Raw genomic sequence first — 12,181 nt, forward strand, 5'->3', positions numbered from 1 at the left:
ATTACCCGGCCTTGCCCGTAGTAAGTTTTGTGCTTGAGACTTTAGATAATACTTTTTCAGCCAGTTTTCCCCATTGGAAATTTGATTCTGCCCGTAATTCTTGAACTTCACTTCGGTCTGAAAATATGTTTAAAGTTCATTGAATAAAGAACCATATGTTGGAATCAACGGCTTACGCTCATGTTAGTCTTGGTATAAAAACTCGAAGCCGACTTATAAAAAAAAACTTTTGTTCATAAAACCTTTGGTTCGCCTTTTCCACCCGAGAGCAGTGGATATCACGAAAAGCGAATTGAATCATTTTTAGCAAAGATATTTGTAAATGAGTTTGAAGCCGATCGGATGGTAATCAAAAAACATTCATACAAACTTCCGCCCATTTACCACAGTTGCGGGTGGGATTTTAAAAATAACTAAAACTTGTATTTAATAAGATCTTATGAAATTAAGTGTGAAGCAACTCGGACAAAACTTAAAAATTCGCCTTAAGTCAGTCATTTAGTCACTCAGTCAGTCAGTCAAGACAAATAGCTTTATATATAAGAGTTTCTTCAGTGATGGCTTATATCAAGGTTTTACCATTTAAATCCTTGCCCAGCTTTGCAGTGAAAAGATACATTTTTGGAAAATTCTACCTTTGAGTATGCAACAATTCAATTTAGTTTTCCCCATAATGGTGTTCACTTAATTAAGCTTTCACACTCTGTTTCATGCAATCACTTGCATCCACAGTGCTTGTTGTCGACCACAAATAATAAAAGGATACAACGTCCATTTAGAAAGCTGAAACCTTATGCGAAGGACGCAGACAACAGACAGTTGCTGGCTTAATTAAGCGTAAAGATAAATTGTGAAATGAAACTCGAGCATTTATTTGGTTTTTAAAGATCATGTTTACTTCAATCACAGCACAGAATACAGAGAATTTTTATTTAATGATTTCTTTGTCGCTCGAAAGGAAATACGAAACGAAACACATGAGAAAAACTATCTCAACTTGTTGGTTGTATTATGTGGGGGTGTGTGTGTATTTGTGTGTGTGCCTGTGTTCGTTTAGGTGTTTGTAGTTGTGCGGCAAGAAAAAGAGAATAGCTAAAGCTAGCTTTGTGTGTTTGCCTGCGTGGGTGCAAGCAGCGAAGGCAGCAGTAGGCGCCGCAGAGTAATTGGAAAATATATAGATATATGCAGAGGATGAAAAGAAAACGAGAAGAAAAAGCAAAGAGGGCAAAACATAGCTCAAGGTGTTTTATCTTTGAAAGGGTATTTGATATTTTAAGACTTTAGAAATATTTCTTGACATGTATTGTTGGTTTTTTTTTTATGCAATATAAGTACTAATCTCAAAGTTTTAACACACATCTAACATCTATATCTTGAATTATTTATGTATATATTTATGTATATGTATATATATAGTATGTAGATGTATATAAGTTGCTTTATGTATATGTTACGCTTTGTTAAAACACAGTTACAGTTGCTAGTTTCATTTGACTTGGTTCTACGCTTATATCAGGTTCGAAATGGTTATAAAGTTATTTTTCATTATTATTTCTTGTTCTTTTGTGGTACAGCAGTTGTGTTTTCTGATTGTTGCCAGTTGCAAACAAAAATAAAATACTCTTAGTAAGCTAACTTAAGAAATAAAGAAAAAATTGTACAATTAAAATAAAATATACAAATATTACATAGTGAACACCAAACATATTGTAATCTCAATTGGGTAACTTAAACACTTTATAACAATTAAAACTAGAAACTGATCAAGCGCTTAATGCACATATTCAAAGGACTTTTAGACGAGGTCTCTGAAATTTGCTTTGACTCAGCTCATGCTAGGAAATTTGTGTACAAAATTATAAATCAGCCTTCGTCCCTTTGACTAAAAATTGCCAGCGCCTTGGCTCTTTGATCTCATGCAGCTCCTATGTGGCCCACTTAGTACTGATAGTTGTGTGGAAAAACAGCGCGTGCGGGCAAATAGCAGGGATCGTGCTGGTTGCGATAGCGACGCGCCAGAAAAACGGCCAAAACCTGTTGAAAATGTGGAAAACGAGTTAGAAAATATGTCCCGAAATAAACATAAATATAAAGTTAAAACAAAAGAATAGAAATAACTTAAGAAAACCAAACATTATTGTAATAATTATATGAATATGTCTCACCAGATGCCTTAGCCGAGTTTAAATTTTTTTAGATACTTTAGTTTAGTTAGGATACGTCGCCAAAGAGTTTGTTAGTGTATGAAGAAATATATGGGGAAGAAGTATACAGATGTGTGCAAGTATGTGGGTGTAAAATATGTTTAATGTTCAGTTCGAAAAACACTTGATTGCTGGTGTTTGTTATAAAGGACTAAACACGCATCTATATCTTGTATATATATATATATATATATATATATATATATATGTATATGTAGTATTTCTAGAGTTGTAAATGTGTGTATGTATGGCCTAATGCATAATGCGTACTTAGTTATATATTACCACATCCCGTAAGTACAAAGTACTTGCTAGTATGTATGCGGGCATGCAGTTATGCATGTGTAAGAGATGCTTGTATAAATATAAATATGCTTCTATATTATGTATGCCGTATGATAGCAGCTAACCACAAAGTTGATCTAATAGACCCACGATTGTTGCATGAATATGAAATTTACACATTGACATTAACTTTTTCTTTAGTAGACACACATGCGTTTTGAGCGCTTGTGCGTCTGCAATTAGTATTTGTTATTTATATTTTTTGTTTAGTATGCAATTTAGAGGAAGGCGCTGGGCAAGCCGCGCGGATCCTTTTGATTGCGATAGCGCACTGTTAGCCAGACACCAACGAACTGAATGCATGCCATGAGAAAATACAATTGCAAGAGATTACAGATTGGAATGAAAGAAACCGAACTACGCAACACACTCACCTCAGTGAAGCTGAAGAAGATGCCCAGACCGCCGCACAGCTTGAAAGCATAGTTAATCTTATCCTCCAACAAGGGGCCGCAGGGTCCGCAACGACACAACGGATCCTTGGAGTCGGCACAGCACTCTCTATTGATTAACTCGCAGCTGGGCTCCTCGCCATTGGTGACGCTGTTGCTGGTGGCATTGAAGCCGCAGCAAAGGAAACTGTCCTGCACCTGTTTACGCAGCTTGGGTGGCACCGTCTTCCAGCCCTGCTCAGCGAACTGTTGCTGCTGCTCGGAGTTAACGGCCAAACAGGAGCTGGCAATGGAGAACTGGATGAGGAAGAGCATGAACAAAATTATCATGTACTGCATTAAGCAGAGTTAAGGTCAACCAACGAATGATAATGTTATCGTTATTTTAGTTAACCTATTTGGTTATCAGTTTGTATTATTATTAAAAACAGACACTCTGATAAGCTGCAGCTGACGCAATTGCTAAATGTGCGGAAGTCCGAGGAAAGCAATTAGCCAAGTAACTTGATTCATGCCAACAGCTGCGTCATGCTGAAGCCCAACTAAACATACAGACCTGCACACATACATGTGTGCATTCATAATTATGAGCATGTTTTTGAAATGTGCGGATGTGTGTAGTTAGAGCAAATGTCAGCCCCATCGACATGCGTTGACCTTCAGCTTTGCGGCTGGAGGAGCACATGGCATAGACAAAGCTCACTTGTGCGTGCAGATATCGTGCACATATGTATGTATGGTATGCAGGTATGTAGGCCTATGTGTAGGGTATGTGCTTAAAGCATTTTTGTTGTTGTTGTCGTTGGAAAAAAGGATACAAAGAAGAGCATCACTTGATGGTGCTTGACGGCGCCAGCAAGGCCCAGCATGGATATGCAGATGAGTATCACCCCGCAGGCGAGAATGCCTCCAACAATTGGCAGATTCGTGACAACGGAGGCCGCCCGTGCATAGACACCGACGCCAATCAGCAAGAAACCAATCAACTGAAAAATATCATTCAAAATAGAAACAAAGGCATCATAAATAATCACAAATTTACGGTTCCAGCATTGAGGAAATGAAAATTTTCAAATTTTTTTTCCTGTGTATACAACGCAATTTTCATGTTGTTCTTGTTGTTGGTTTTTTGTTTCTGCTTACCACATACAAAATGTTAAGCGCAATTAGCGCGTTCTTGGAGCAGGTAAAACCACCACACATTTTGCTATTTGTTTGAACTTTTGTTTTGTTGTGCTTTTTTATAATTTCCTAATTTTGTTTAATTCTTAAATTTGAAAAATGTAGCTAGTGTTTTATTCGTCTGTGGCGCAGGTTTCACTTTCACTGTAATACACATGCAAAATGCGCTAAAAAATGCCTTGTATTTGTTGAGAAATACGCTAAAAATTACTTGAGATACTATCAGGAAGACACAATATGAGAGAGAGCGAGTGAGAGCGCACGCGGAAGAGCGAAAACTTTTTTGGTGATACGGCAACACTGCTGTGTTTACCTATTGTGAGTTTGGTGCTGCTTATATTGAAAATCTTACTTATTTTGATGCTAAACACTATACTATTAATTTTAAGCATTCATTTTACTAACGACATTTTTATTGAAAAAGTTTAGCATATTTTTCATCATGACATGCAGTTTAATGTTAACGTACTTTCCATATGATTGGCAACGCTGTATTTGGGTGGTTGGCAAATATAGTTGTTAGCCAATACCCAAACCCGCATTCACTTGACAACACTATTATTTTTTTTTTACAAATGGAAAAATGACAAAAAATGAGTGCAAGTGTAAAATAGGAGTGTGGTGAAATATGGAATGTAATTAAAATCAATCAGTGCATATTATAATGATTTTGTGTAATTTGTGTATGTTGTTACGTGTTCGGTCGTGTCGTGTGCGCTGTGTCACAGCGAAAATGCAACAGAACAGGAGAACAACAATTTCAAGCGATGGCGAACAAGTGCCGTTAATTGCATTTTTACGTCAAGCAAAATTCCGCGCGTAGCAACAGGCAAAGGCAAACAACTTCATTGCGTGTCGTCTTGGCAAGTTATTGGCCTAGGACCTCCGAGTTGGCAATATTTGGCAAACAACAACGACGTACATAAATTTATGGGCAAGCGATAAGCGCCGGCCGACCAAACCATTTGGCCGCTGCCCAAAATTGGACAAGGAACGTGCGTCTCGCGCGCTTAAAGCTGAATTTAGTAGCTGTCAAAGCCATCAGCTGGTGCCGGGCAACACCTACAGCAGCAGCACGCAAAGAATGCCACAGGTGAGTGTACAAGCACGACAGTGTTGCCAACTCAACTTATTTTTGGCCAAATCTAGCCTATTTTGAAAGGGCAACAAACGGGATTAGCGGGCGTTCTGGCTTCAATTAAAACTTGTTTCAGCATTTTACCGTTTTCTCTTTCTCAATATTGCAGAGTATTTATTCAAAATTTCATTCAGGGTATATTTTTGAACTATTTATTTTATTTATCTACCCCAATATTTGGTCAATAAATGTGTTGTCGAAGTAGATATTGTTTTAGTTATGCTAAAAGAAATTATAAAAAACTCAAAACAGCGATTTTTGAATGGAAAAATCTAGCTATTTTCATAGAACCAGCTTGTTTCCCCTGCAGACCAACACTGAGGCGCACACACAGACGCACCCGCTTACAGATCAGCTGAAGCATCTCCATCTGAGCTTTGCGTGCAATTGGCGAAAATGCGGAGTCGCTTGGCTGTTCGGTCTGGCCTGTGACTTTATAAGGCTGCTGCTGCTGTCGGCTGTCAGTTGTTTAAAGCCCGGCTCATTGGCAGCTTTATTGGACCTGGCGGTATGTGTGTGGCCAGTGGCCGCTGGGCATGACAGCCGGGCAAAAGCAAAAGCAGGAGCAAAAGCAAGAGCAAGAGCAAGAGTCGGCCAGTGCATACTAATCATAAATATGTACGACTTTTCGAATGAGGCATACTCATAAATATGAATCGCAATGCAAGTGCAGGCGTGGGGCAGGCGTTCGAGCTCGTTAGTTTTGTGGTGCGAAGATGCAAAACGCTTTGGCCGCAACTGCAACACACTAACTGCTCCTAACTGTCCTAACAAGATGGCAACACATGAAATTAGACTGCCCCGATGCACGTCCGCCGATAGAACTGATCGTGCCCAGCTAAATGCAACTGCAACAGCAACAGCAACTGCCAGTTGCAACAACAGCGTCTGCAACATTGCTAAACTAATTAACATATTCAAATATTTGTCGCATTGTTTGGCCGGCTTCGAGTTTCTGGCTCAGCACACTCAGCCCGGCTACGTTGTTTGGGCCTGTTTATTGAAAAACCATTTTACGGTTTCATGCTTGGCAGTCATTGCGGCAAAACGCCGCAAACGCCCTGGCCACGCCCCAGTTGTGTGTGATGCGATGCGAGCGCATTGTGCAGCATCTTCGTTTGGCTTTTGCTTTTGCGCCCGTTGGCGCTATTTTTATCGCATTTTAAATGGCTATTTGTAGTTGTTCCACCAGGAAGTGGCATAAATTCGCAGCGCATAATGGCTGTGAATAAATTATTTTTCTGGCTAGCTGCCTTCTTCTTCACTGGCTGCAGCTTCCTCGCGCCGTTTGATGCTGATAAGCGGCCTCCAGACGCTCCTCCATTGCGTTGTTCAATGAAATAAAAACGCAGCCAAAGAACAATGCACTGGTTACGTAATCACTTACTGCGATTGTTGTCCTGAACCCGAACCCCAGACCTAGACCTGGGCCTGGGTCTGGGCCTGGGCCTGTGCCTGGACCAACGTTCCATGCTCTCCATGCTGGTTTCAGAAGAGGGAGACCAGCCAGCGGCCTTCCTTGTGCAGCGAAGCAATCTTCACGCACGCCTCCAACCACAAGGAAGATCCCAAGCCAGGGCAAAATTGAATACGCAGCACCATTCGGCAAACCAAAAGGTCGCACAGTTGCCACCAACTGTTGCAAGATCAGGCAGCGGAAGTAACTCTGCCCAGGGTTGCAAACGCAAACCCAATCAACAGCCTTAAGAAATAGCTGCAATTAATCATTTCCATTTTGTTATAATACTTCCTAAATAGATCTACAAATATCAAAATTTTAAAAAAATATTGAAGTTTTGCAAGAAGCGCGATGATTAATGCAATTTGGCATGAAAATAGGTTTATTTTCACAAAGTTTAGAGAGCTAAAAGTTTAAGGTAAAGATGAATGAAGTTGTGAGTTCCAATGAAAAATAATTTTAATTTGTGTCTATTTGCTTTTATTTCTAAAAATTTCAATGCAATACTAAATAAATATTTGCTGTCCATATATTCATTTATCATAGAGTTAAAAGTTCATATTAAGTAAAGACTAGCAAAGCCTACCAGGGGTTTCAGCTAAATGTAAAACCTTTAAATACTTGTTATTTTATTAAATTGTTGTATGATTATATATTAAACATTGTTTTGGTTAGGCATAAGGTTATCGATTCTAATTTATGTTTTCCATTTACATTCTTATTTAAATATTGTTATGCAAGAATGATTTTATAATTTACATACGCTTTCTAGAGTTAGCAAGTAAATTTGTCGATTTATCTAGATTGTAAAATTCTTTTCTTAGGATTCTAAAATAAGAGCATAATTTGAGATGACGCCACACCCTAGAGGAAACCCCAATCATAAATTCAAATAAAAACTGTATTGATTGAATGATGTATTGAAAAAATGATGGTAGTTGATTTTTTAGAAAGAATATGCTGAATAAGAGAACTAAGGAAATTTGTCTAATGTGCTTTTTTAATCCATTTTACACCGCTTATAAATAAGTTCTATTACTATAATTGCTATCAAAGTCCAAGTAGCTAGTTGGAGCCATGATAAGCATATTCCCACATTTAGTTGTCCTGTAAATTAAGACTTCAAGGACTCGAGCATTGTAGCGGTCGTTTTATCTTCTCACAACGGCATTTGGAGAGCAATTCTGGCTCACAGCACATTTTTGCCAGTACAAACTGCAGCCGAACTGAACCATTTTGCAATTTCTAATTCTGCAACGGTTTTGTCTGTCTGCCAAGTCGGCTAGCACTCCGGCTGCTTGGCTGGCTCTGGGCTCTGGGCACTGGCACTGGCACTGGCAGTGGCCCTGTCTGGTCAATGTCCTTTGGTCTGGTGCGCCTTGCATGCGCATTGCGCGCACGACGCGTCAACAGATGTTATCCCCACTAGGCAGTGACCCCGGCAGGGCCATAAATTCTCACAGCGTTGCGCCTGCGCACAACTTCTACAAATGTTCCAATTTGTATTTTTGCACAAATTGTTGTTGCCGTTTGCTGTTCTCGTTGTTGTTGTTGTTGATGCTGCTGCCGTTGCCAGTTGCCGTTGCGCGTTGCCCCTTTACCCCCGTGCCCCCGGGCCCGTTTGCTTGGTTCGAGCTGCATTTAATTTAATTTGGCCTGCCCAATTGGGCAGCGCTGCAATTAGAGACAAATGTTTGGATGCATTCCTTGGGCCTACTTAAACCCCATGTTCAAGGCAATTAGTTTAGCCCAGCCCCAAACAGTCTCCTCTAGGCGAAAGTTATCAGCTTCACTGGGGTGGGGTGTGTGTGGTGTGTGTGGTGTGGCGCAGCGGCTATGTAGTCGATTTCCCACACGTTTGTTTGCTTAATTAGGTGAAAACTGGCTAACAGCTGTCGCCAGTGTTGGCATTGCCCATGGGCCAAAAAGACACCGCTGCCTGGTTTGCTAATGAGCAGGACAAGCTGGCGAAAAGAAAAGTAAGCAGGCCCGGCCTCGCTTTCCGCTTTCAGGTTGCCAAAATGGAAAATGCTGTTCGTTTGAAGTGCTAAAATTCCTAGCTACCAGCGGCTGCAACATACCCTGTACGAAAGGGTATTATCACATTGTCAAAGAGTTTGTTTTGCCGTCTAAAAAATGCCTTTGGCTGGTATTAAATGTGAATTCAGATGAGCCAAGTAATTATTCAAGCAGTCTGGCAGCACTGCATATTTACTTTGGTGCGTTAAGTTGGCTGCGCCTGGTAGTTTCGTGAAATAAAGGTTAATTCGTTGTGGTATATATTGTATTATTTTCACGGATTAAAAAACCTTCTAAAGTATTCTTTGTTATTTTTTTTCTTTAAAAAAACAGACCGTTCACCACAAATGAGCTACTGATTTCTTGCAGTGTATTGACGCCTTAAAATATGACTGGTCTGAGGCATAGTTTGAAAAACTTGGCTTCCCTTTGAAACCATATATACTCCCATATATATATGTATCTATGCCAGATTGGGCATATAAGGTTCGGTGTGCCGATTGTGAAAATTTCACTGTTGGTCTTTTTTAGCATTTGGCATTTGACATTGCCCATCGTCTCATGGCAAGTGCATAATTTTTCAATCAATGCGAGCAGCTGTAAACAAACGGCAAACTATGAAGAAACCAAGAAAGCAACAGGCGGCCTGGCCGAGAAATCGTGATGTGGCCAACATGGCAAACGCTGGCGGATGCGCTCTCAGGAAGCGCTGTGCAACAAAATCAGCTCCGTCAAAAACATTTAAATGCAAATGCAAATGGCCATAAAGCGTGAGGGTGTTCAATGCGAGCTTTATGCAGCGATGTGGGCCAAAAGGCGAGCAAAACGTTTGTCAATGCAACCGAACCGAGTGTCAAGAAGTGTGGGTGTTACTGGGTCTCCTCCCACTACACCCAAAAAGCTATTGTATTTAGAAAGCTAGTCCTGGGCATATTGACTACAGTCAACTGCAGGCAACATCGGGCCACAGGCCACACCGCTAATTAAAAGACATTGCTAAATGACAAAGACTTAATGGCTAGGTATTTGCATAGCTGTCAGCGTTAATGCCCACACTTGGCCACGTCGTGCAGCCGGCTTCTATAGCCGGCCAGCCAGCCAGCCAGTCAGCCACATGCGGCGCACGAGTGGCCTGGTCTATACGGGTTCAGTCTGAGACCAAATACGCACCAGAGTTGGCCATAAAAATTGTCAACGCTCAACGCGTTGTTGATGCTTTTTTAATAGGGGCGTTTTATTCAAGCCAACGCACGACGCACATGCGTCTTGGCACCTACTCGGACACGCTTTCAGGTCTCGGTCCTCCAGATCTTTTGGTCGATGTCTTTATTTAGCGCTCAACGTTGCGGCACGCGTCTCAACTATTCGCACATATCGTTGATGTGTGCGTTTGATTAATGGATGCCGCCGCCGCCGCCGCCGTCGTCTCAGTTTCAGTTTCAGTTTTTCAAGTGTTACAACTCTGAATTTTTGATCAGTTGCCGCTCGGCTTTTTAGTTCTCAGCGCCCAGCCTCTCGCTGTTAATGGCGTGCGTAGCTGAAGCGTTAAAGAGATCGTAAAACGCCTCGGTAAACTTGTTGCTATGCTTTATAATTTGATTAACACTTACGTCTGCTGGCCCAGTCCAGCAGCCGAGTGTGTGTACGTGTGTGTGTGTGTGTTATGGCAGATGTGTGTGCTGTGTGCCTGAAGTGTGCCTGAATGGCTACAAAGCCGTGAAATTATTATAATTTGTTGCCATTTTAGCATTTCACTTAACCTGCGAACGCACTTGTCATACTTCAGGCTTAACTGCTTTGACAAACAAAACTTGAGGCAGTTGCTAACGAGAAGCAGCCAGTTGCCGTCAGTCTGTCTGCAGGGCTGCTACTGTCGACACTCTGTCAATCCATCAATTGCTGTAATGACATATTGCCATTAAGAGGCCCCAGCAGCAGCTACATGTGGTAATACATTTATTTAACCAGCAATTTGTCAGCCAATTTCAACTACAGAATGTTAATTACGATGACTCGTGTTCTGGATTATAACGAATGGAAGCGGAAAAAAAAACATACATCATTATGAATATGGGGCATGACGGCTACACCTTCTGTCAGCACCTATTGTACTCAGGTACATAAATACAATATGCTTTTTGTACAATTTCAGTGGGTATTCTTATTTTTAATGGAATGATGTATTTACAATTAATAGCCGAGTCGTTACGGTCATATCCGTCTGTACGTCTCTCTATCTGTGTGTTTTTATGCAAATTAGTCTAGAAATTAGTCGAGCTCTGATTTTTTAACTGTAGACATTATATATTTTGACCCAGTCGTTCCGGATACCTGTATCATATATCTCGTTATCGTTTCGTTTCGGTAAAAATGCATTTATTTTATAAAAATATTCTTTTGTTTTTTTGGATTACTTTAGAAAACTCATCAACTATGCACTTCATAGAGCTCCTTATACAAAAACAGAAACTTCCCAGCATCGGTCTACTATATTGTTTTCCCTCTACTAGAACAATGGGCCATAAACTTTCGTTGTTCTATAAGTTCAGAAAAGTAAATTTAAAATAAGAGACTCCGAGAATAAGAGTTATTTCTAATTTTTAAATAATATGCAAAATATTGTCGCTGATCTGTTTATAGCTCAGAGGGTTTGATTCTAAACTTGGTGGAATCAACGCGAAAAACGTTTCTATGAAACTTTTTTGTTTAACATCCGATCGGCCCCAAACTCATTTTCAAATATCTTTTTTCAAATGCATTTGAAGGGTGTGTCACACTTTTCGAAATATGCCATTCTCCTTGATTGAAATTGGGGTCAACTATTTGGTGGGTGACGTTTCGCGCTCAAATAAATTTAAATATGAAAAATGTGCTTCACACTTTTCGCAGAATCCAAACTTCTTTGGTGGAAAATGTAATTTTAAGATTCTTTTGGTGAAGTTTTAAGTGTTGTCCAAATGGCTTCAAACTTATTTTCAAAGCTGTACATAAAAACTTAATGAATACGTGTTTCAGCTTTTTGGGAAATTCCACCCACAACAGTGGTAAATTGGCGGCAAACGGTAGTATGAAAGTTTTTTTTACCTTCCGTTCGGTTTCAAACTCAGGTCTTGAGAGAATTTATTTTATACGTGCCACGGGCATGACCGGGGTATACCCTCTAGTTTTATATATAAATAATCTTTTTTATTTATACAAAATTTTCTTGAGCACCGAAACCAAAACGTTTTGAATCTCTTGAATCAAGGTGGCCTATTTACCAATTAAACTGTGATCCTTTTAAGATATTTCTTATATCTTCCATTCCATCCACCACTTCTAAGCGAATAAAAACACACTTGATATTTATAGATGTTTATAGAGTTTATTGCATTACTTAATCAGTACAATTTGTTTAGCAAATATATATTTCTTCATGTGTATGAATTGTCTCGTTTAAACT

The 12,181-nt window shown here is 40.0% G+C and overlaps 1 protein-coding gene across 2 annotated transcripts; it reads right to left on the bottom strand.

Annotated features, from left to right (window-relative positions):
- Nucleotides 1–869: 869 nt before the first annotated feature.
- Nucleotides 870–4,274, bottom strand: Tsp97E (Tetraspanin 97E). Of its 2 annotated transcripts, XR_010437549.1 has the most exons (5): nt 4,085–4,274; nt 3,760–3,927; nt 2,924–3,274; nt 2,166–2,842; nt 870–2,034 (listed from the first exon to the last, which is right to left on the bottom strand). XR_010437549.1 is itself a non-coding variant. In XM_064694188.1 (4 exons), exons 1-4 carry the CDS (start codon nt 4,142–4,144, stop codon nt 1,939–1,941), a joined length of 675 nt encoding a protein of 224 aa, XP_064550258.1. In that variant the 5' UTR covers nt 4,145–4,270; the 3' UTR covers nt 870–1,938. The 2 variants fall into 2 exon arrangements, 1 of the variants encoding a protein (XP_064550258.1); XM_064694188.1 differs by lacking the exon at nt 2,166–2,842 and having other exon boundaries at nt 4,085–4,270.
- Between the last annotated feature and the right edge of the window lie 7,907 nt (nt 4,275–12,181).

The sequence above is a fragment of the Drosophila montana genome, unplaced genomic scaffold (assembly GCF_035044405.1).
Source record: "Drosophila montana isolate Dmon_TW-CO22-7 unplaced genomic scaffold, ASM3504440v1 contig_3733_1, whole genome shotgun sequence".
Lineage (NCBI taxonomy): Eukaryota > Metazoa > Arthropoda > Insecta > Diptera > Drosophilidae > Drosophila > Drosophila montana.

Bases quoted from the DNA above. Each gene is read 5' to 3' on its own strand.
- Tsp97E (XM_064694188.1), bottom strand. From the start codon at position 4,144: ATGTGTGGTGGTTTTACCTGCTCCAAGAACGCGCTAATTGCGCTTAAC. The intron at 3,275-3,759 runs GTATCCTTTTTT...TGCTTAATGCAG, and splicing joins ATCAAGTGATGCTCTTCTTT to TACATGATAATTTTGTTCAT. The intron at 2,035-2,923 runs GTGAGTGTGTTG...CATTTTCAACAG, and splicing joins TCTTCTTCAGCTTCACTGAG to GTTTTGGCCGTTTTTCTGGC.